Raw genomic sequence first — 24,505 nt, 5'->3', positions numbered from 1 at the left:
CCAGCCCCAAGCCTGACACGAAGCAGGGAGGGGCCGTTCACGGCTCAGAGCCACCTGCACTAACTCGCTCATGACCCTGAACGAGTCACGGAACCTCTCTGGACCTGTGTCCCCCTCCGGGAAGTGGAGCAGCTGGCACCCACGCTGCAGGTGTCTTCAGGTGAGGATTAAACAAGGAAATGTGCGGAAAGCGTGTGGCTCGGTACCCGCCCAAGCTGCCAAACGTCATGACCGTCGCCACCCGCTGAAGCCCCTGGCGCTGCCCGACACACATCCAATTCTAAAGCTACATCAGCTGCCGCCCTCTGTCCCCCTCCCAGACTCCTGTCTCTGATTCTGCCCACAGGACCAGGGACCCCTTTATGCCAAACAACACGATGGCCCTGACGCAGTCAGCCCTCTGGTTGTGACCCACCTCCTTCTGCACTGGGCCTGTAGCCATGCACAAAGACGGACACGGAAAGAAGTGCTGCCTGGTGTTTCCCAGCGGGTGGAAGCAGGAGAGAGGCCAGGCCTGGGCCTGGGCCCACCGAGAGTCTACACGCACACGGGCGGAGTCTGCGTCTGCACCCAGGCATAGGATCCCACATATCTCCTGGCCAGTGGTGACGGAGGCTTATCCTCCTCGGCATCCCCAGGACCCAGCGCAACCTGGCACAGGGACTGGCCTTGGATAAACGCTTGTGGAACTGAACGTGGAATTCTTGCCTATCGCAGAGACCACTGCCTCTGCGAGGATCTGCCACGGTCCCCAGTTGGAGGGAGGCGGGACAGTAGGGAAATGGTGGTGGGGGGGCAGCCCGAGTCATCACCAGCCCCAGAGGGGCACGAGCGGTGGGCACGAGCCAGGGGTGCCGAAGGCCCTGCAATGAGTCACAGCACGTGGTGGCCTGACTCTGCCACCCAAAGGCCCTCAGTGGCTGCTGAGAAATGCTGGCTCGTCCTGCGGCCCCCTTCCCCCTTACGTCAGCTGAGAAAAGAACAAACTCAGCTCATCCGGTTGGAAGCAGAACAGAGACACAACCCCGAGCGACCCTGCCCGTTACTCCTTGAACCTCCAGCAGCCAACACACCACGTTTGGGGGGTTCGCCTTGTCTGGAGCCAGGAAGAAAGCCTGTCCTTCTTTTCCAAACTCCCGAGCGAAGGCGGGAGCTGCCTCTAGGTGACGGCTACATCTGTGTGGCAGCCACACATGTGCACGGGAGGACGGCTGACGTGACGGCAAGGCGCCGCAAGGTCACCTGGGCGCCGGGCCTCCGCGATGCCTCACCTCTCGGCCTGCAGCCGCTCCAGCTCGCGCTGCTCCGCCAGCCTCTTGGCCTCGGCCGCCTTCCGCAGCCGCTCCTGCTCTTCCTCCCTCCTCCTCTGCAGCAGCTCCTGGTGGCGCCTCTCCTCCTCCTCCTGTGACCAGAGAGCAAGGTCAGGGTTCGCAGGCCAGCCCAGGCTGGAGAGGCAAGAGCGGGTCTGGGAGGAAGGGGGGGTGGGGGGAGGAGCGGCTGGCCGGAGGGCCAGTCCTTTCCAGAAGCTCCTCTCGCGTCAGGAACAGCAGGGGCTGACTTCCCTGGTGGCGCAGTGGTTGAGAATCCGTCTGCCAATGCAGGGGACACGGGTTCGAGCCCCGGTCCGGGAAGATCCCACATGCACGGAGCAACTAAAGCCTGTGCAGCAAAACTACTGAGCCTGCGAGCCACAACTACTGAGCCCACACGCCACAACTACTGAGGCTGTGTGCCACAACTACTGAAGCCCGTGCACCTAGACCCCGGGCTCCGCAACAAGAGGAGCCACCGCAATGAGAAGCCCGTGCACTGCAACGAAAAGTAGCCCCCACTCGCCGCAACAAGAAGACCCAACGCAGCCCAAAATTTAAAGAAATAAATATAAATAAATAAATTTAAAAAAAGAACAGCAGGGGCTGAGCGCAGGGACACCCCATACGAGGCTCCATCCACAAGGACCACTGCAACCGGCTTGAGGAGTGTCTTGCGACAACTCCTTTTGCTGCAGCGATTTAGTAGTTAAGGGTACAGACTGGACGGAGCCAAACTCACGAGCTGGGTGACACGAGGCGAGTCACAGAAGCCTTCTGGCCTCGGTTTTACCCTCATTGATAAAATGGGGACAACAGTCACGCCCACGCCTCCTAAGACTGCTGAGTTTATACACGTGACGCACTTAGAACAGTGCCTGGCACAATGTAAATACTCCATACATTTTAGCCATTAGTCTTATAACCCCTCATGCCAGATTTGTGTTCCCTAGAGTCATAAGACCGACAGTTCCCAGGACGAGGTGGGCCCGTAATCTTAGAGGCAGAACGTTTAATCCTCGCAACAACCCTATCGAGTAGATACCACTGCTACCTGAAGGAACCAGAGCACAGAGAGGTCAAATAACCCACCCAGGGTCACACAGCTAATAGATGGCAGAACTGAGATTGGAAGTCTGGCTCCAGAGTCCACGCACTTAACCCTCAAATTGCTGCCTCTACGGAAAACACAAGGCGGGTCACCGCCCCCGTCCCCACCTCCATGACCTTTGTTAAACCTCCTTGTGAGCTCAAGGCAGCAAGACCCACCAAGATCAACCCGACACAGGGGGGTGAGCCCAGCGGTCCAGGGGCACGGAGGCAGTGCCGTCCTCCTGCTGCGTGAGCCCGGCGTGCGTACCTGCTGCAGCCACCTGAGCCTCCGCGCCTCGTCCTCCTGCCTCCTGCGCGCCTCCACCTCCCCCATCTTCTTGGCCGCCGCCTTCTTCTTGGCCTTCTCCTCGGCCAGCCGCTCCTCCTTGGCCTGCGGAGCCCATCCACAGACGCCCATTGGAGCAGCCCCCCGCCACTCAGCTGTACAGGGTGGGGCCCAGTACGCAGCAGAGCAGATACTCCATGCCCCTGGGGCCCCGGCTAGCTCCCCACAGCCCGGGGGAGGGGGTACCCGGGAGCCAGACCTGCCAGGAGCGCAAGGCTGTGCTCGGTCCCGGGCAGACCTTCCACCCTCCACGTGGCTCAGAACAGACCCCACGGACGGCCACGAGAGGGATACAGGGCATCAAACCCGTAACTTCCCGACGGGTCCAGTCCTAACCCTCGGGCCACCCAGTGTGACGGGCCTGGGTCCCGCCAGGGCACAGCCCGCGGAAGCTGTTGCCCACAGCCCGAGGCCTGCACCTTCTCCGTCTTCTCGTCGATCTGAGCAAACTTCTGCTCGATCTGCTTCTTCTTCTCCTCCTTCATCTGCTCCACCCGTTCCCGGGCCTGCAGCACCTTACGGAGGCGCTCCTCACGCTTCCTGCGGGCACAGGGTGGTCATGGGGGCCCAGCAAGGCCGGGGGAGCCGGAGGGGGGGCGCGGGCACTTACAGCTTCACCTCCTCCAGCCGGCGCCGCTTGTCCTCCTCCACCTTCTGCCTGCGGAGCTGCTCGGCCTCCTCCTTCCGCCGCAGGTTCTCAAGGCGCTGCCGCTCCTTCGCCTGGGGGGGTGGCGGTGGGGGAGTGAGGGCAGCCCGGCGCTGGGCCAGGACGACCCCAAAGGCCTCCCAAGGGCCTGAGTCACGAGTGCCCTCACCTGAGCCCTGCCAAGGTGTGGGCAACACAAAAGTCAGGCTCAAGACTGGATGATTCAGATTGATCTGCTGAACCAACTAGTACTTTTCTCGTTTGTTTTTTTTTTGCGGTACGCGGGCCTCTCACTGCTGCGGCCTCTCCCGTTGCGGAGCACAGGCTCCGGACGCGCAGGCTCAGCGGCGATGGCTCAGGGCCCAGCCGCTCCGCGGCATGTGGGATCTTCCCGGACCGGGGCACGAACCCGCGTCCCCTGCATCGGCAGGCAGACTCTCAACCACTGCGCCACCAGGGAAGCCTCCAACTAGTACTTTTAAAAAGTTGTTTTTGAAATTATTATATAGCCACATCACAAGAAGTTTGGAAAATAAAGGAAAAAAATGCCATCCCTAATCTACTTCACCAGCCTATAGTAACCTCTGTTAGCAGAGGTTATAACTATATAAAAACTTATATTTGATAAAAGAGTTAAGAACGAGGGACTTCCCTGGTGGTGCAGTGGCTGAGAATCCGCCTGCCAATGCAGGGGACATGGGTTCAAGCCCTGGTCCGGGAAGATCCCACACGCCGCGGAGCGGCTGGGTCCGCTCGCCACAACTACCGAGCCTGTGCTCTAGAGCCCGCGAGCCACAACTACTGACCCTGCGTGCCTAAAGCCTGTGCTCTGCAACAAGAGGAGCCATCGCAATGAGAAGCCCACGCACCGCAAGGAAGAGTAGCCCCTGCTCGCCACAAGTAGAAAATGCCCGCATGCAACAACAAAGACCCAACGCAGCCAAAAGTAATAATAATAAGAAAAAAAGAACCAGATTGGGAAGGGACAGAAAGGCAACTTTGAAAGTTATGGTTAATGTTCTATTTAAGGGGGTGGATGGGTACACATGTGTTAATTTTTTATTATTATGCTTTATAACTTTTACGAGTGTATATACACACACACACACACACACACACACACACACACACACACAGTGTATCGACTCTTTCCTAACAGCTGAAAAAAAAAGAAAATACTGTCAAATGCTAACAGAGGTTACTATATAGGCTGGTGACACTGATTAGGGATGGCATTTTTTTCCCTTTCATTTTCCAAACTTCTTGTGATACGGCTACATACAAATCTCAAAAACAACTTTTTAAAAGTCCTAGTTGCTTCAGCAGATCGATGCTGGTACCCTCCTCCTCCACAGGCCCAGAAAGCCCCAGGGGCATGGCCATAGCAGTAGGCAACCAGCAGGACAGGTGGGGCCTCCAAGCGCTCCCTGGCCAAGGACGAGACTGGTGCTTTACCAGTAACGATCAGGGGATAAGGGTAGAAACTGGGACCTGGACTAGAGGCCCACCCCTCACCCCAACCTGGCTCCCATTAGACACCACCTCTGGGCTAAGCCACCCATCGGCCTTACTGTCCATTTCTCCTTGGCCACTGACCTTGACTATAGATTTCCCACCTAGAAATCTGGCCCCGAGGTAATACCATCCTAAAGATGGAGAGAAGGGCTCCGGTTCTGGGTGAGATGGAGTAGACACTCCCATCTGTCTCTCCCACTACATGTGGCTGTATAACCTAACAGAATGCACGGAGCAGTTATTTGAGGCCTCTGCAAGGTAAACAGCCGCAGGCAGACTGGGGAAGGAGACCAAACTTTGAAGCATCACCGAACCAGCAATGAGCTGAATGCTTTTTTTTCCCTCCAGCACTAACTCAGTGAAGCCTGAGACCCCAAAGAGATCACCGAGGTGCTGACAGAACTCCGGGAAGAGCCCTCTGGTTCTGACTCAGAACACTATGGTTTTTTCCCTCTTTTCTCCCTTCTCTCATGCTCTGGCCCACAAGCAATCCTGTGGCAACGGGGACAGCAGCAGTTACTGGAACCTGCAGAGTCAAAACTCAAGGAGGAGACCCTTCCATGCCACACTGTGGAGCTGTGATCCCAAAATGCTGGGAAACACTGTTGCCTTTCTTTCTGTCTCCCAGCCGGAGGCCCTCCACGTGGTTAGGGGAGCACACAGCAGAGCAAAACAACTAAGGCCCCAGCTTCCTGGCTGGGGGGCAGAAAGGGGGAGCCCCAGAGAAGAGGAAAGCACTGGATAGATTGAGAAAGTAGTACCATAAGGTTTTTATGCACTCCTGGGCGCAGCACCAAACTGGAGATGTTTGGATTTGACCCGAACTATCACACCTGAAACTTTGAGAACTAAACTCACGGGCCACCTGCCAGATCCCAGACGGACCGCTGACTGGCACACCCACGACAGATCCAAGGAGCACTGTAACGGCTTTGAAATCTGAATGGGCATTGGAACCACAGGCCACAGAAAGCAGGTTGGAACCACAGCCAGAACCAGTGGGTTACTGCTAAAGCAAACTATCAACAGTCTCCATAAGATTTAAACAAGACCCAGAGTCTCCTAACATCATATTCAAAATGTGCAGGCTGCAATCCAGAATTACTAAGCATACAAGGACCAGGAAAATCTCAACTCCCACGGGAAAAGGCAATCAACAGACACCAATGCCAAGATGTCGGGTTGGAATTCTCTGACAAAAATGCCCCAACAAATAATCACAGCACTCTTAAGACAACTGGAAAAACAGAAAATCTCAGCAACTAGAAGATCTAAAGAAGAAGCAAATGGCGATTTGGAACTAAAAATACAATAACTGAAAAAAAAAAATTCAGTGGACAGATCCAAGAGCAGAATGGAGAAAACATGAAGATAAATCAAAATTTATCCAATCTAAACACAGAGAGAAAATATACGGAAGAAAAATTAACAGAGCCTGAGGGAACTGTGAGATGACAACAAAAGTTCTATGAGGACTTCCCTGGTGACCTAGTGGTTAGGATTCTGGGCTTTCACTGCGGTGGCCTGGGTTTAATCCCTGGTTGGGGAAGATCCCGCAAGCCGTGTGGTGTGGGGAAAAAAAAAAAAAGTCTATGAAGTACTGAAAAAAAACCCAAAACCTTGAAGAAATAATGGCTGAAGATGTCAAGCTTTGCTCAAAGATATAAATCTACAGATTCAAGAAGGTCATCAAAACCCAAACAGGATAAACCCAAGGAAACCCATGTCCAGCCACAAAAGAATCAAACTGCTAAAAACTTAATATTAAAACAAAGGAAAAAAAATTCTGAAAAGCAGGCACCAGAAGAAAAAAGACACATTATCTATCAGGGAGCAATGATTTGAATGACTGGGGATTTCTCATCAGAAAGTTTGGAGGCCAGACGGAAGGAGCACATTTTAAGATTGCTAAAAGGAAAGAACTGTTAATCCAGAACTCTACCTATATTCAGTGAAAATATCCTTCAGAAATGAAGGGAAATAAACTTTCTCAAATAAAGGAAAACTAAAGAATTTGTTGCCAGCAGACTTCTCAAAGAATTGCTAAAGGAAGTTTTTCAGACAGAAGAGAAATAATACCAGAAGGAAAGGTGAAGCTTCAAGAATGAAGAACAGAAATGACAAATACCTGGGTAAATATCAAGACTTCTTTTCCTCTTGAGTTTCTTTAAAATGTTTGACAGTTGAAAGCAAAAATTATTCTGCTGGAGTCATCGATGTATGGAGATGGAATATGTAAGACAAGGATCACACACAGTGGGAAGTCAAGGCATCTACAGGTGGTAAGGTTTCTACATTCCAATTCAACTGATAAGATACTGATGCTTGGGCTTCCCTGGTGGCGCAGTGGTTGAGAGTCTGCCTGCCGATGCAGGGGACACGGGTTCGTGCCCCGGTCTGGGAAGATCCCACATGCCGCGGAGCGGCTAGGCCCGTGAGCCACGGCCGCTGAACCTGCGCGTCCGGAGCCTGTGCTCCGCAACGGGAGAGGCCACAACAGTGAGAGGCCCGCGTACCGCAAAAAAAAAAAAGATACTGATGCTAAAGTAATTGTGAAAGTTAAGTATGTAATGCCTCAAAACAACCATTAAAAACCCTAAAAATGATATAGTCCAAATCGCAAGAGACAAATTAAAATGGAATACTAAGAACCGTCAAGGGACCCCAAAAAAGGCAAGAAAGGGGAGACAGAAGAAAAAAACAAAGGTAACAGCCAATAATAATAAAACAGTAGACATAAATTGAAACATACCACTAAATATATCAAATAAGACACTGTTCGATTTTAAAAAGAAACAAAACCACCACCCTGACTCAACTATATGCTGTCTACAAGAAACTGAATTCAAACGTAATGACTGAGTTCAAAGCATTATGCTGAGTAAGCCAATCTCAAGAGGTCACGTGTTGTATGATTACACTCACGTGACATTCTCAAAAAGACAAAACTATAGTGGTGAAGAACACGTGGTAGGGGTGGGGGCGGGAGCCTTGTGGGGTGATGGAACCGCTCTGCATCCCAACTGTTGTAGTGGTTACATAAACCTATGCTTTCACAAAGTGTAGATTTCACTGTACGATAATTTTTAACATAAATAAGATTTTTTTTTTTAAAGATGGAAAGAGAAATGGAGAGAGATGATCCTGGGTCATAGGGGCCGAGCTGGGGTAGGAAGCCAGGCTGGAGGAGGATGCTGGCCTTTGGGAGGGCCCCTCAGGGAGGGAGCAGGTGGCTTTGTGCTCTCCAACCACACGGACCCAGGGAAACCCAGCAAGAGGTCACACCGCCCGCTGGCCTATGAGGAAAGCACCTGGGAAACAAAGGCCACGTGGCACCCACAGCGCTCACCACCCTCTCGTCCTGCCCCCAGATTCCTACTCTCAGCAGGGCTCAGCAAAACAGGCTTTTGTCCTGAAGCTTGACTATTAGGATTTCCCAGCCCAGGTCAGAGAATTTATCCTGTTGCACTGTGAATTTTATAGAAGAAAACAAGAGTTTCTTAGGTCGTAGAATCCGTGCTTCCTCTCTGCTCCAACCTTGGAAGGTGGGCTGCTCCCCAGGGGCCACCATCAAGCCCAAAGCAGAGGGTGGGAGGGATCCAAAAGCTTGTGCAGCCCCTTCTGCCTCCAGGGGTCTCAAATGAGCAGCCTCTCTGCCATCCATCAAACAACCACTTCATGCCGATCCACGTGCTGGGTGCTTGACACTCGCTACTACTCCCTGGTTCATCCAATCTCCCTGAATGAACCTCTGTCTCCACACTTTGTAGCCAAGGAAATTTAGGCCCGAAGGTTAGGAAACCAGTCCAATGCCACAGCGACCTACCTAGGTAGGTCCCCTGGCCTCCTGAGGACTGTCCCACCCGCGCAGATGTCGCATGCAGGGACCTGGGCTCCCCAAAGCAGGAAAGGGCAGCTTCCTGAACCTCTTGGTCATTCCTGCGAGGCCCCGATCAGTCTGGGTGGGGTACAGGTAGTTCCTTGTAGGAGGAAAAAGTCCAAGGCTGGTTCACTGCTGTGGGCCCAGGTGCCTAGTAGGGCCCTGGCACAAAGACAGGTACATAAGAACCTCACAGCCTGCTTGCTGGCATGTTGGATGACACGCCATGGCCCTGTCCACCCAGATGGGACCAGCCTTCTTGCAGGAGAGGCCAGTTCAGGACCTGCCTGTCCAGCTGCTGGGCAGCCTCTTGATTTGTCAAGCTCCACGGCAGTGCTCCTGGGGCCCTAAGACCCCTGGTTGGAGGCAGAAGCCCTCCAGGTAGGTGGCCCTTCAAAGTGTCAGTGGACACTGAAGGACTCAGGGGGATGCAACCTTGCAGCTGCTCGGGAGACCCTGGGAGCTGGGACTGTGGGCCGAGCAGGTCCCAGGCCCCCATGGCTCCTTGCACGCAGCCGGTGGTCCAGCTCAGCTCTGGGGTATCTGAGAAGAGAACAGCTTCTGTGGCCTTCTTTCTGGAGGATGGCACTGACAGTTCCACCATTACCCAGCAGACCCAGATCTCCTTTCCCCACTGCCCCACCCCTCAAGGCAGCAGCTTAGGTCTGCAATCCTGTAAATCTCGGTGGCCTGGGATCAGAGATGCCTTGTCTATTCTCTTTGCAGCCCCAGACCCTGAGGGCAAGCCCGGCACCGGGGAGGTGGGAGGGACGTGGCTGGGGGGGAACACTGCAAGATGTGGCCCTGGTGACCCATCGCAGGTCACACCCCCTCTGCTTCCTCCTGCCTGGGGACCACACCCCCTCTCATCCTCCTGGGCAGGCTCTGCAGAGGGAGGACATCGGCTCCAGAACTGCAGGGCCGGCGGGCCAGCCAGCCAGCAACTCTAGCTCACCTCCCACCTCCCGGCCCCCTTAACGCTCCCACTGATGACGTTAGTGCCTCTACAAGTGCTGTCAGTTTTGCAGGGACAGGGCTACGGCGGGTAAGTGCTGGGTGGAGCTAGGTTACAGGACAGGGAAAGGCTTTACTTACAACAAAGCTGCACTGTGGAGGAGAGGAGACAAGGAAAAAGCCAAGAGTTAATGCCAGGTGGAGGGCATCCTGGAAAGCAGGCCGCCCTCCTGAAGACGCCAGTGAGTCTGCTTGGGGCCTGCGCCCTCTCCCAGCGCCACCACTCCTCTCACGTCACCCAGGCCTCACCCCCAGGTCAGCGTCCACGTGAGTCCCTCACCTTAACTACTCAGGCCGCCGGGAGGGAATGGGGGCGGTGCCTGGGGATGGATGGCCACGGAGGTGGCCAGCCAGGCCAATTCTGCCACTTCCCAGTCCCGGATCCCAGACCCGGCTGAGCCTCTAGGCTGCAGTGCAGAGCCCAAGGAGTCTGGACAGTCCCCAGATGTCGAGGGAGCCCAGGGCCACAGAAGCTCAAGCTGGTTCTTGACCAGTGCCAGGTCACACCCGCCTTGGCCCAGGCCCCCGCTGCTCCCAGCAGCCTGGGGACATGCTGCAGCCTTCAGCCAGGCCGCCCTCACCTTGGGGTCCACGCGCAGGGGAGTGTTGCGCTTCATGAAGGATTTCACGCTGCTGTGAGGGGTCGAGGTCGGGGTCATGAGCGTCTGGTTCCTCTGCACGGTGTGCAGGAAGGTCCGGAGGGGCCGCACCACCTGCAGAGGGACCAGGGTCAGAGCCCGTGGGGGGGCAGGGGGCGGAGGGAGGGCAGACGCACACTCACCTTGCTGGCGGGACAGGGCGGGGAAGGGGTCTTGCTCCTGGGGGGCTGCAGCTCTTCATCCTCCAGCTGCTGCTCTTCATCCAGCTCACTCACGGCCTGCTTGTAGCTGCGCTTCCTCCTGCCGGCGTGCAGGTGCAGCAGTGTCACAGGGCCCGCCCTCGCGTCCCCCCCAGCGCCCCCTGTCACGCCCCAGAAAAGGTCCCCCTTGTGAATGCAACTGGGCCCAGCCCCCGGGACTCCAGATTGAAAGGCACTGCAGAGGTGGGGGCTCCCTGACCAACCCTCTGCCGCCCAGTCAGAGGAAGGGGAGTGACCAGTCCAAGGTCACACAGCCAGGACACAGGAGGATGGGGGTCTGGGATCCCGTGGCCCACCCCCAGGCCAGGCTCCTCCCACAGCCTGAAGCCACCTCTGTTATTAAGTGAGAGCGCCAGTCCCCACCCCTGCTGAGAGGACACAGAGGTCCCTGACCACATGCCCACCCTTCCCGAGGGAGGACTCAAGGTTCGTGCCCCTCTGGGCCCCTCATAATGGTTGCCTGCACACGCCTTCCCGCATGCGAACCTGACACTCTGAGGCGGCTCCTTGGGGCCATCTGCTTGGTCAGTCTTGGCCTCTGTGGAGAAAGCAGTTTCAGGGGGGCGATCGGGAGAGCACGGAGGGGTCAGGGGAACACGCCCACCAGCAGTGGCCGTGGCAGGGGCGAGGCTCTCTTCCCGGCAGACCCCAGGGTAGCCAGGAGCAGAAGCATCAGGCTTAGCACTGCCCGGCCGTGACCCCTCTGTGGACGCGCAGAGCTGGCACGCTGCCTGCAGCCCGCAGATCCCTCGCCCCCAGGCCTGGCCTCTGGGGCGAGAACAGCAGGACAGTCCCATCGAGGTGGCCCTAACCACATCCCACCCACCTCTAACACTGAGAGCCGGGGGCAGAAACCTACAGAAGCTGCAAGCTCTAACAGGCCCCTTGAGAGGCTTCGAAATCCCACTCCTCCCGGCCCTTTCAGCTGGGGCTGGCACGGGGGCGGGGCCTCCTGAGCAGGTCAACGTGTGCGGTGCGGGTCTGTATGTTTCAATTTGCTGCCAGGAGGAAGTGCCGATCTCTCCCCCGGCTCTCCAACACTCTTTACTCCAAAGGGTCCCGGCAGCCCCTGGGGCCTATGGGGCTGGCATGGCCATTGTGCTAACCCCGTCCAGCAGCTGAGGGAGCCGTGTTCAAGCTCTCACGGCTACGGTGCTCCTCCCACCAGGGAGATGCAGGCCAGGCCCCAGAGCCCACAGCTCTCACGCCCTTTAGCCAGGAGACCCACAGAGGAGAGAAGTGAGCCAGCGACAGAGACAGAACACGAGGCCGGGTGTTCACACCCCAGGACACAGTTCCTCCTGTCCCCCCTGGATTGAGGCTCCAGGCCTTGACCTGGCATGTTCACAGTTAACGCCCCAATTCAGGTCCCACCCCCAGCTTCCTGCACCAACCAGCCATGGCCACCCAGTGGCACTCAGCAGTGGCTCCAGCCAAAAGGTGGGAGATGAAACGTGCAGACTCGAAGGAGATCGCTGCACCCTGGGTCTCACTTTCCCTCGGCCTATCAGCCCAGAAAACCGGGCTTGCCTCTCCTCCAAGAGAAAGTCAGGCCGAGGCTACCACGGCCTGCGTGGCCCTGACGGTCTGTAGGTCAGGAGACTCACCCAGCCGCCCTTCAGAGGGCGTTCCCTGGCCACCGGCTGCAGGCTGCGAGCCGGGTGTGCTAATGGCGATCTTGGTGGCACTGCGGAGCTGCAAGGCGCTGCCACTGTTCTTGGGGACCTAAGGGAAGAGCCATGGCTTTAGGGGTCTGCACATGGGACTCGCAGGCCCGCCCCTCCCTGGCCTGCCCATCTCACCTCCGGCTCAGCTGCCTCCTCTGGCTCAGCTTCCTTGCTGGGCTCCTCCGCCGTGGGGCTGGAAGCAGAGCAGGGGGCACTGCGGGAGCCACCCAGCCCAAGCCTCCCCGCAGAAGCCCCTCCCCTACGCCCTGGGGTAGCGACCTAGGAGGGACGGGAGGATGGGCAGCCGGAGCCAGTGGCCCCGTGGTTTAAGTCTGCGGCCTGGGCAGACGAGCGGTGCCAGCTTCTGAATTTGGCTTCGCTTGTATTCCACCAGGGCCTTGATTCGGGAGGTCGGCCCTTTCCCAGCTCCGTCTCGACCCTTTGGGCCTGAATGAGCCACGTCTCTTTTGAGGCCCGTTCTCCATTCACCGCCGGCAAAGTCACCAGTCTCCCTGTCCCAAGCACTGTCCCTCTGCTCCAGAGCAGGGAGTCGTGGTGGTGGTGGAATAGTTTTAGTGACAGCAGGACGTGGCCTCCAGGAAAAGGAGCGCTGGCTCAAAGCAGTGCTGGGGTGTAAGCCTGGAGCAGGAAGCACCCCACCAACCCCCATGCCACCCACCCCAGTCTGAACTGGCTCCTCACGGCTGCACTGGCTCATCCACAGGCCTCTGATTTGACAAAGCAATGAAGCCCAGGCCCCAGGGTAAGGCTTGGAGGGGTCAAGGCGAGGCCAGGACTGACAAGCGATGTTGACAAGCAATTCGGGAAGACCTGACACCCGGGTGGCACTGCCTGGTAAGACTGGGGCAGGGGCATGGGGTAGCGGTGGGCAGCCCAGGGGCAGTCCCTGTGATGAGGGAAGGCTCGAGCACAGGAAACGCCTCCACCTGTGGGGCTCACCTAGAAAGGGCCCCCCGTGTGCCCTGCCCAGCCCTGGGAAGGTCCCCAAGCCCTGGAACTGAACTCACCTCACTTTCTGAGGCACCTCGACATTCAGGAGCCTCTCCAGGTAACTGTGGCCTGACAGGAAAACAAAGGAACAAGAGATGCCCTCAGAATCAGCCAGGTGCCCCTCCAAGAGGTCCAGGGAACCAGGCTCTGATGGGGGCTCCACCACTTCTCATCTGCAGCCGGACCCTCTCCACCTGCAGACCCCTCCTTTCACTAGACATAGACCCTCTCGACCCCGGAGACCTCTCCCCCTTTCCTGGGTGCAGATCCCTGCCGTCAGCACTCCCTCGACTCCTAACACCCTCAACAGAGCTGCTGGCTTGATGTCTCCTGCTACCCCCTAGAGGGTAACATGCCCATCTGAGGGCACGTTTTGGCTCCTTCACTGGGTTGGGAGTATCCTGGGAAGAGGGACGATGTCCAGCTCTGAGCCTCCAACTCCCAGCACAGGCCAACACAAAGCAGCTTATTCATTCAACAAACATACATCGAGGGTCTATACCATGCACAGGCCCTGGGGACCCAATGGAGAGCGAACCAGGCTGGGCCACGACCTGGTCTAGATAATCATCAGATAATCCTGTAACCGACATGTGACACGTGCCATGACAGAAACAAGCAGAGGACTTGAAAAGCCTATAATGGGAAGCCGAGCTGGTCTGGAGGCTGGGACGTAAAGGATAAAAAGGTAAGAAGGTCGCAAAGGAGGAAGGGGAGGGAGGAGGATGTCCTGGACAGTGGTTCTCAAAGTGTACTCTGGGGTTCTTGAAGTCGAGTGCCCAAGAGGACCCTTTTGGGGGACCCACGAGGTCCTAACTATTTCCACCATAACACCAAAATGTTATCTTCCCTTTTCATGGTGTTGAGATTTGCCCTGAGAGAGTGAAAGCAATGGAGGTAAAGCACGAAGCCTGGGTACCAAACTGCACCCCACACTCGGGACGGAAACGTCTGGTTTCACTTAAGAATGTCCTTGGTGAAGGAATGAAAACTATTAATTTTATTAAATCTAAACTTAAGTACATGTCTTTCTAATACACTATGTGATAAAGTAGGAAGTATGCAAAAATGCCCTTGGGCTGCATAGCCAAGTCTCTGAAAAGCACAGGGGTCTGAGGTCTCAGCTGAACTGGCCCCTTTTTTAACGGAATGCTGTTTTTAAGTCAAAGAACAACTGACAAACTATGGCTAATCAAGCTTCGGTATTTGGCAGACATTTTCTTAAAAATGAACAAAGGGGGCTTCCCTGGTGGCGCAGTGGTTGAGAGTCCACCTGCCGAGGCAGGGGACACGGGTTCGTGCCCCGGTCCGGGAAGATCCCACATGCCGCGGAGCGGCTGGGCCCGTGAGCCATGGCCGCTGGGCCTGCACGTCCGGAGCCTGTGCTCCGCAACGGGGGAGGCCACAGCAGTGAGAGGCCCGCGTACCGCAAAAAAAAAACAAAAAATAAACAAAGGGAGTCTGTCCCTTCAAATAAAACGAACAGTATTTGTTGCCAAGAATAAAAAACTGAGCCCACAAAAAAGCCAAAAATAGAATTTTGAACCTTGTATCCACCACCATGAACTTCATAGCTTCCCAATGCCTAAAGATGTTTCTGATGAGACCAGAAAGCAAATGTGCTCCTTTAAAAACATACATAATGAAGTGTGTCGACATCTGGAAGATGTGCATAACGCCACATATTTGTGAGTATGCACAAATTATCTGGAAAAAAAAAAGGATATGCACCATTATCTGAAAAGGCTTGTGAAGTACTCTTCCCTCTTCCAGCTACGTAGCTGCGTAAGGCCAGATTTTCTTCATATACTTGAACCCAAACAACACAATGCAACAGAGTGAATGCAGAGCCTAGCTGTCTTCTTTTAAGCCACACATGAAAGGGACCTGCAAACTGCAGAACAACGCCAGCCTCCTCATCACATTTTTGTTTGGAAAACAGTTATTTTTTCTTAAAAAAAAAAAACCAACAAAAATAAACACAACTAACCTTAACAGGTGATTGGCTTATTACTTTTATATTAAAGTATTAAATAATACTTTTAATATCAAAACAGAAGGTAGTATTAATATAAAAAATAAAATATTAATGAATATTAAGAATTTTTTAATCCTTCAAGTTAATTTCTAATACAGTAACTGTCAATAGATAGCGCCCTCATAATCAAAAGCTCTTTGGGGTCCTCAATAATTTTGAAGTCTGGAAGCAGGGGCTGAGCAGGGGTTGAGAGGTGCCAGTCTAGGCAGAAGGAACAGCATCGGCAAAGGCCATGAGGCAGGAAAGAGCAGGCTTTGCTGGGCACAGGAACCTGGCTCGGCTGGAGCATCTGGGCCACAGGTGCGTGGCCAGAGGTTAAGGCTGAGGGAGCCGAGGCTGGAAGCAGGGACCTTCCTGGGGTGAGGCAGGCAGGCCTGGAGGTGTGGGAGGGCCAGCTCCCACCTGAGGAGTCTGTAGCCAGGAGACAGCTCACATCCCCTGCCTCCCATCCCAGCTCAGGGCTCGCTGATGAGGGGGCAGAAGGGTGAGAAGATGCCCATGTGACCGCACAACTATTCCACCAGCGCAAAGAATGTTCTGGAATGTTAAGTGCCACCTGCATGCCATTCAGGCTTCAGAACAGGTCTGGGGGCAGGGAGGAGGCCTGGAAGGGGGTCGAGGGGCACCACACTGGCTCCAGAGGCTCCGCCGAGGCCCCAGGCCTGTTATGGGCGTCACTGGCGGTCCTCTCTCCCCGGCTCACCTCCCCGCTCCCCTGCTGCAGGTGCTTCCTTCCCCTCCCACAGTAACAAGTTACACTCAAATCCTGATATCAAGGGCTGCTTCTGGGGTAACCCAAAGTAAAATCCAACCTCTGAGTTGCCCACCCAGCCAAGCCCCAGGGCCTGGGTGTCAGGAAGGCCTCCAGGAAGCCCCCTCTCCCCTCCCTGCTCCACACCCTTGAGCGCCCCGGAGGGTCACCCAGGCCACACCTCCACTCAGCTTCAGGGACCCAGGCCGTCTGCAGTTTTATCATCCAGTTTTGTTTTGATTTAGATGGACTGAGCTGTACCATAGCCAAGCACTAAGATGGGTCCTCTACCCACATTCAAGGCAGGTGTTCTTACCATTTAACACATGGGGAAACTGAGGTTCGGAGAAGGGTGTGCCCCAGGCCCCCCAGGCTCTGTGTGACTCCAAGGCTTAACCACTGTGTTTGACTGTCTTCCTTCCACAGGACTGGGTCAAAGGCGAATCAAATCAGAAGCCCACCCGTGTGCAGGGCAGGGGGCCAAGCAAACGGACTGGCTTAAGAAGAGCTTCTGGATGTCTGACCAGAAGCATGGGGAGGGCCTTTAGGATCTCTCCCCAAACCTCCCTCTAGAGTTCCAGGCTTGCCCGCCCTCTTGGGCCCCTGCCCAGGATCAGATTCACACCTGAGGAAATCTCCAAGGCAGGTCAGAATCACTGGGGCCCTTCTGAGAATCCAAAAATGAACAGTGTGCCAGATCGCATGTCTGCACAGGCCCCCCCGATTGTGTGTCCTTGAGCCCCAGGCCCTGGAGCAAACCCTTCCCCAGGCGGGGAAGAAACCGGGCCCAGGGAGGTGCCCTCACCTGCCTGACAAGCCCGCCCTGTGGCTTTCCACCTGGCCTCCTCAGCAAGCAGCCACCATCCCAGAAGGGATGAAACATGTGGGGCTCCTCCCAATTTACAGACTTGGTAGCCTCCGTAAGCCTCAGTTTAAATGTACAGCTGGGGCCAGACCAAACAGTTATGTTAACAGGAGGTGGCCCACAAACATGGTGAATCTAAGTGAGCCTCCACAGGAAGGAAGGGGAACACGCGGGCCCTGAGGAAGAGGCCCAGGTTCAAGCTCAGCATGGCATTAACCACAGGGACACTGCGGCCAACAGCCCCGGACCTCAGTTTCCTCATTTGTAAAACAAGAGCGTCGGACCAGATCTGCCCTGTCCAACGTGGTAGCCACTAGGTACGTGTGGCAACTTAAATCTGAACTATGTAAAATGTAATAAAACTAAAAATTCAGTTCCTCGATCAAACGAGCCACATTTTGAGGGCTCAATAGCCATTCGTGGCTAGCTAGTGGCTACAATATAGGACGGCACAGATCTGGAACACTTCCACCACTGCAGAAAGTTCTGTGGACAGCTCCTTGCTAAATGGTCCCCAGAGCCCCTTTGGCTGAGCCAGGCATGAAGGACCACCCTCCACAGCCTTGCCCAGAGCTGAGCCCCAGACTCACAGATGATGCGGGCGGAGGCGGCCGGCTCTTTGGTGGCCTTCCTGGCAATCCTTCTGCTTGATCTTCGGACGGTGCTCTCCTCTTTGGAAACCAGGGAGTAATTCTGGGCCAGCGAGACCTGGGGACCCGGGGCGGACGGGGCGATCAGGCTGCGCCGCACTGACCTGCGGTCCACACGGGAGCCCGTGGGCGTGGAGAAGTTATCCGGCAGGATGGGAGCCAGCACCCGCTCCCGCCACGGGGAGGCCGGAGAGCTGGGCGAGTCCTGCGGGCCTGGGGAGGTCGCGGCAATTCTGAGCTTGGAGGCGGATCTTCCTGCTCCGATCCCTCGGCCCTTGGGGTCCTGGGGTGTAGTTATCAGGGAGCTCACGGTGACAGACTCCAGTCTCCCGGCCTCTGGCTTCTGGGGTGTAGAGTCCTCCTCTGAGGTCAAGGTGATCTGGGAGGCCAGAGCAGCGGCCGGCGCCGGGGCGGGGGGTGGAGCCTGGGCAGACTGGAGCTGGCTGAGATGCTGCTCAGCGCTCCGGCGCTCGCTGATGCCAATCTCCACCATGGGTACCAGCTGGCACTGGGCCAGGCTCTCCTTGGGCTTCTCGGTCAGCACCGTGGGAGACTCAGGGGTGGGCGAAGGCGTGGCTGCCGTGGAGGTGGCTGCAGCTGCGGCCGCAGCACGGGTCACCCGCCGCAGGATGGAGCCGTTCTCCCCCACCACTGTGGCCAGCCTCTCCACCTTGTCCTTGCTGCGGAGGTGCCGGGAGCTCTGATGGCTGCTGCGCATCTTTCTGCGGGACAACCTGCTGGAGGAGGTGGAGCGGAAGCTGAGCTGACCCAGTGGGGCGGGGAGGCTCCCCAGAATTCCAGCTGCAGGCACCGGCCTCCCCAGGAGCCGCCAGCTCAAGTGGAGTCTGAAGCGGAGGGCTAGGAGGCAGAAGACCGGGGTTCTGGTCCAGGCTCTGCTGCCTCTAGCCGTGACACCCCGGCTGCCCCTCTCTGGGCCTCAGTCTCCCTACCTGTAAATTGGGATAATGCCTGTCCTCTCAGAACCACTGGGAAGATTAAATTCCCCTAAACCTCCCACTGACCGGGGTCACGCTGGGCCAAACACCTTGCTGGAGGCATTACTCATGCTGTCGCCTAAACCACCAGACAGCCCTGAGAGGCAGGGACCATTATCCTCACTTTAGACTCCAGAAACTTGAGGCTTGGAGACGTGGAAAATTAACCCAAGGACATACAGTTGCTAAGGGGCAGAGCTGGGGTGTGCACCCAAGACCACCTGACCCCCAAGACCCAGCCTCTTTCCCCTGGTACTTAGCAGCCCATGGTCATTACCAGGGTAGTTATAACCAGCACAGCAACAGGGGGTTAGGGAACAGCGCCCGGTCTACACCTCTGGTCACTCTCCCCCAAGCAGAAGGTCAGGTTCTCTTGCTTCTCCTACCTCTGGAAGGAGAGGCCCAGATCAAACACCATCCCCACCTCCAACACACACAAGCTCTGGACTCCACGGCCTCGGGTCACGCTTCATTTCCCCTGGGCGGCTCCTCATGTCAGTTAATACCTGCGAATCAAGCTCTCCACGTGGGCCCCAAGCCTCCGGCCCCTCCTACCTTCTCCGGACGGGGTCTCTGTTTTCATCCTGAACATAAGAAATCCGTCTCTTTTTCCGTCGGTTCTTCTGAGAAGGTGTTTTGGGCATCAGCTCGGGCTCCCTGCTGAATTCTCTGTTTGGTACAAAGAGGGTGATGTTCGAGGCTGCCTGGAAACCATGGGTCCCCCTTCTCCACCCAGCCCGACCCCTGCCCCCTTCCTGGCAGTGCCTGGTCAAGCTGGGGTGACCAGCACCAAGCGAGCTCTCCAAGGCTGCAAGTGAGTCACCGCAGGCACTCAGGGCTCCGCAACGCCCCCCCCCCCCCGCCCCTGACACATGGCAGGGGAGCAAGGTTGCCAGGCAGCCCCACCCTCTGAGGTGCAGCCCAACACTTCTCCCCCTGCTTCCCATCACCCTAGTCCTGAGCGTCCTGTGCACTCAGCAGGGACTGCTGGCAGCCTGTCTGTTCTGCCTGTCAGGTGGGGAAGCGGCCCCCGCTGGGGCCTCAGGCAGCCCCGGGTCCGTCCCTCCCGCACCTGGTGAACATGCGCTCGGCCTCCTCCTCGATCTCCTCCAGCCACACCATGTCCTTATTGTCCACGTTGCAGACAAACTCCATGAGCTTCTGGTCACAGAGCTCCAGCAGGTGAATGGGCCCTGGGGCTGTCGTCCCCATGATGGCTCTGTCGGGAGAAAGCAGAGATAAGAGGCATGAGGGCTCAGGGCTGGAATCTTCACACTCTTCAATGCCGCCCCATCCCCACCCCACACAGCACGTTGCCCCCAGAAGCCCACAATGACCAGCCAATTGTGGTGTCAATGGACCTCCTTACAAATGGCTGTCTCTCGGACTTAAAATGACAGGGCACGGCCAACTGCCTTCCTGGATCAGCAGAAACTGTGGTCCCACCAGGTAGGACCCCTTGACCTGCCCAAAGGCCTGCTCTTACCCTCCTAAGGGCTCCTCTCCTACTGTCGGAGGGTGAGTTACCCACGAGCTGACCCCAGGCATCAGGCCAGAGAACATCAAATCCAACTGCCTCTTCGGGAGGCCAGTGGCTGGAAGGGGTTCTGTGTCCCAAAGTAGTGGGTAAGAAAGCGGGGTCTACAGACAGGCTCTTCTCTAAGGGGCCCCTACAACCCTCTCCCTTGAGCTGAAATGCCCTTGAGACGCATGACGGAGCACGAGGGGAGCGGATAAGCAATGTCTTGTTTTTAGGAAAAATTGTCTAGAAATATCAGGCAGTGGAAAATACAAAATTAGTTTTCTCTTAATTTCCTTTAAAAAAAATTTTATTGAAGTATAGTTGATTTTCCATGCTGTGTTAGTTTCAGGTGTATGGCAAAGTGATTCAGTTATACATATATATTTATTGTTTTTAAGATTCTTTTTTATTACAGGTTATCACAAGATATTGAGCACAATTCCCTGTGCTATACAGTAGGTTATCTATTTTATATATAGCAGTGTGTATATCTTAATCCCAAACTCCTAATTTATCCCTTCCCCCTCTTCCCCCTTGGTAACTAGATTTGTTCTATGACTTCACTTAATTTCTTAAAAAACTAGGAACTCAAAAAAGCAAACAAATAAACAAACAAAAACAAAAAAACAACTGGCAACTCAGATATTCTCCTCAAAACTCAGTTATAAAATCATCACCAAAGCCCCAGGCAAGGAAGAAGTGTTCTATTCTGGTCATAGCAGGGGCTCAATAAATATCCCGACTGGTAGAATGAATGAAAGAACAAATGAATGGGTGACAGTCGTTAGCCACAATAACAGACTGCATGTCTCATGCCATGGCAGTAACCCACCACCCTGATCTACACCTTCAAAACCAAGAACCACGCATAGCTCAGCCTCCCACCTAAGATGGGAACTCCTGGAAGGAGGGGCTAAGTCACCCCTTACAGAGCTTAATGCCAGGTCCTGTTGCAGCCTCATAGGACTTCCTGGGGGCTGATTTCCAGGGCACACGAGCCTTTGTTCCTTGAGCAAGCTCTGCCCTCTGTCTGGAACCTTCTGTCTCCTATTTTGTGCAGCTCATTCCTCAGCACTTGGCTCTCAGCAACTCAGGGAGGACCTGACCACCAGCTACCATCCTATCCATCAATTTCAATTCTCCGCATGGCACTTGGGTGACTGTATCTGTTTGCTTGCTGCCTGTCTCTGACCACTAAGCGTTTGTTCCCTGAGGACAAGCCTTTGTCTGTCTTGCTCGCAGCTTTGAAAGCCCAGAGTATGGCACAGTGCCTGGCACAAAAGGGATACTTGTTAAATGAATTCATCCATCTATCAACTCTATACCTAGAAATAAACATTCTACAGGTACTCCCACCCCAACACATACACACGTACAGGGACACCAAATGAACTCATTCTACACAGGTTAGGGCATGCCTTACTCATCCAAAGGCCTACTCCTAGATGCCAAAGGCAGCACTCATCGGGGCAGGGCCAATCGGGCAGGACTGCAGAGGCTTTGGGCAGAGACAGCTCTGCAGCCAGCCAGTCACCGACACAGCCTCTCGGCTGCCATCCTTCTGGATCCCCCCAGTCCCTCTGTCCCAGAGCTCAGCCCTGGCTAAGGGCAGGAACACAGTTTGAGGCTAGGAAAGAGAAAAATGTTAAAGGAAGACAAAACACTTTGTTGCTATGGAAATCAACAACTTGCTCTTTTTTTTTAAAGTATTTGTTCAAAATGGCAAAATGGGCGAAAGCTTCTTTCACAAAGGGCAAAAAGGTGTTTGGGCTTCTTCCATGAGGAAGTTTGTTTTCAGCAGCCTCAGCCTGGGTATTTAAAAAGGGTCATTGTCATTAGATCAGAGGTGACCCTGTGAAAGGAGGGATCAGTGTAAGAATGAGGGTCCTGGGAAAAGCAGCAAAAATCTCTTCAGCCCCTGCAAGAACCTGGGCACAAACCCAGAGCACCCTACATCCCACCAAGGGTGAAGGGTGCTTGTTCATTTTCGTCTCCCAATACTTCTCTCACATCATACACCAGACTAGGGCCCCACGGCCCTCCTTCACAATACCTGTTCTTTTGAGGGTGCAGGAAGTCGGGCACCTAACTGTGACCTCGCCTCAGCAAAGAAGGGTCACAACAGTTGCTTTCTTTAAAGAGTCCTACTCCGTGCTTGGATGGAGCATCATCTCATTTAATTCTCACCACAACCTCAAGGAGACCCTTGTACAGATGAGCAAATTGAGGCAAAGAGAAGTTAAGTCAAGGGCAAGGCCTGGATGTAAATTGTGCTCTTAACCACAAGCTTTGCCGCCTCCTCCATTTCAACCTCGGGAAGGCAGGGGCCAAGTTCTGGCTCTGGGCGCCCCAGAGAAGGCCACTGTCAGTGAACGTGCTTGGGAAATGACAAGATCAGGGGTAGCAGTGGACTCCAGAAATGGTCACTTTAAAATGTTGCTCAGCCGATGGGGGAGGTGTTGAGCGAGAGTTAACTGTACAGAAATGCCATCTGGCATAATTCCGTCACACAACCCGGTCGGTGTGCGCTTCCTGCGCGTCCAGATCAACAAAGGGCCTCCTGGGCACAAAAGAAGGTGCTAGGCACCGGGAGGGGGAAGGGACGGGGTTATTCTCTAGGATGGAGGGTGGGGGTCATCTCTGGCCCCAGGACCAAGGCAGGTCACCTCGTCACTTGGAAGAGGTGGTCCATCCACTGCCAGGCCGCAACGGGGGGTAGAGGGTCACGCCCCCGGTCCGGGGCTGGAGGAAGGGCTAACAAATCGCTAACTACCCCCCCACCCCCGCCGGCCGCCCGCGCGCACTCACTCGACTGCACCGCGTCTCCTAAGTGATGCTCCGATCCAAGTCCGACGACCTTCCCAGCACAAATCTCAGCCCGCCCAAGTCCCACCGCTCCCGGCCTCCAAAGCTCGCGGCTGCAAGGAAGCAACGGGGCGGTGCAGCGCGGGCCAAACCTACGATTTTCAAAACGGAAGGCTCGGCCAATCCCCGGCAAGTTTGTCTGTGCGGCTGCAGAAACCTAAGCCAATCAAGTAAAAGGAAGCACCAGTCCGGCCATCTATTGGCTACTTGGATTGGCAATCTGCGGGACTAAGAGGCGGGGAAAGGAAGCTTTGAAACTTTAACCCGAACAGCTTCCGGGAACGGCGGCGCGCGGCCTAGAGACTAAGTCGCCCGCGGTGGGAGTTGCGCGCGCAGGACCTCGCACGCCGGAACTACACGTCCCAGCGTGCACTGCGAGTGCCCTAGGGGACGTGGGAAGTGCGTGGGGCCTTAAGTCGTGGACCTGGAGGTCGTGCTCTTTCTGGGAGTCTTATGCTTTGCCATTGCCATGACTTCACCCAATTTGTCCTCTATACGAGACTCTGACACTTTTGAGAAATAATACTTGCTATAGACTTGATAATGTTTCTTAATGATTTCAACTTAAAATTACAAACTGAAACAGCACTTACATGCAAAATTTATGATACAGTGAAATCATTTCGATGACAATTAACAATGTTCGAGTCACAGGTAAAGCCAAGTTGCTTATATGCTTCCCACGCTGTCAGATGTTAAAACAAGAATCCAGATCTCTGTTCCCACGCAAATTTGCAGCAGGTATATTTTCCAAGCTCAAACTGCAGTTCCAGCATAGTTTTTCAGACTTTGATGCAAATGCAAAGGAAATTTCCATTATTTCAAAATCCATTTAACTGTGCGATCCAGGAGTTTCCACCTAATCTCCAGTTGGGAGTGATTAATCTGCAATGTGATGACCTGCTAAAACACAAATATCAAGAGAAGAATATAACAGATTCTACAAATGTCTTCCTGCTGGTGAATATGATAGATTGAAAGCATCTGCTCAGGGGCGGATATCAGCATCTGGCAGTACATATCTGTGTGAAAAGACATTTCAAAAGGGAAGTGGGTAAAAATCTCACTGTAGATCTGCATTAACAGATGAACATCGCAATCGAGTTTTAATGATAGGGAACACTAACTGAGCCACACTTAAGAAAATATTATCCTCCACGCCTCACCCTTATCCCCCAAATAGAATTCTATTGTTATTAGTAGGCATATACCTTTAAAAATTATATTCAATTATTATTACTATATTTTGAATTACATCAAATTTTAAAACTGTAGATATTTTTTTCCTCTCTTGTTAGGTAAGTACCTACGTAATATCCGAGATTTTGCCTCTTGGCCCACAAAAGCTGAAAGTATTTACCGTCTAGACTTTATAGAAGTTTGCTTATCCCTACGCAAGGACAACATTTCTGGAACTAAACACGGGTACCCCCTTAGGAACGTGCAACTCAGTCCAGGGGACACGTGACCGCAGCTCCT

The 24,505-nt window shown here is 54.7% G+C and overlaps 1 protein-coding gene across 3 annotated transcripts in view; it reads right to left on the bottom strand.

Annotated features, from left to right (window-relative positions):
- Positions 1 to 23,101, bottom strand: part of INCENP (inner centromere protein) — a 28,748-nt gene extending 5,647 nt beyond the window's left edge. For 2 of the 3 annotated variants that reach the window (XM_032641094.1, XM_032641096.1), the window contains exons 1-14: positions 22,970 to 23,101; positions 19,712 to 19,858; positions 19,195 to 19,308; positions 17,585 to 18,381; positions 13,358 to 13,409; positions 12,465 to 12,522; positions 12,270 to 12,387; positions 11,149 to 11,200; positions 10,585 to 10,702; positions 10,385 to 10,516; positions 3,359 to 3,468; positions 3,168 to 3,288; positions 2,671 to 2,793; positions 1,272 to 1,402 (exon numbers count right to left, since the gene is read on the bottom strand). In XM_032641094.1, the coding sequence (XP_032496985.1) occupies positions 1,272 to 1,402; positions 2,671 to 2,793; positions 3,168 to 3,288; positions 3,359 to 3,468; positions 10,385 to 10,516; positions 10,585 to 10,702; positions 11,149 to 11,200; positions 12,270 to 12,387; positions 12,465 to 12,522; positions 13,358 to 13,409; positions 17,585 to 18,381; positions 19,195 to 19,308; positions 19,712 to 19,851 (2,066 nt within the window). In that variant the 5' untranslated portion in view covers positions 19,852 to 19,858; positions 22,970 to 23,101. The remainder of the gene's footprint in view (positions 1 to 1,271; positions 1,403 to 2,670; positions 2,794 to 3,167; positions 3,289 to 3,358; positions 3,469 to 10,384; positions 10,517 to 10,584; positions 10,703 to 11,148; positions 11,201 to 12,269; positions 12,388 to 12,464; positions 12,523 to 13,357; positions 13,410 to 17,584; positions 18,382 to 19,194; positions 19,309 to 19,711; positions 19,859 to 22,969) is intronic. The other variant, XM_032641095.1, reaches the window with a different exon arrangement.
- Positions 23,102 to 24,505: the final 1,404 nt, after the last annotated feature.

The sequence above is a fragment of the Phocoena sinus genome, chromosome 8, assembly GCF_008692025.1.
Source record: "Phocoena sinus isolate mPhoSin1 chromosome 8, mPhoSin1.pri, whole genome shotgun sequence".
NCBI lineage: Eukaryota > Metazoa > Chordata > Mammalia > Artiodactyla > Phocoenidae > Phocoena > Phocoena sinus.
The sequence above is the reverse complement of the archived record's forward strand: the minus strand, read 5'-3'. Positions and strand labels throughout refer to the sequence as shown.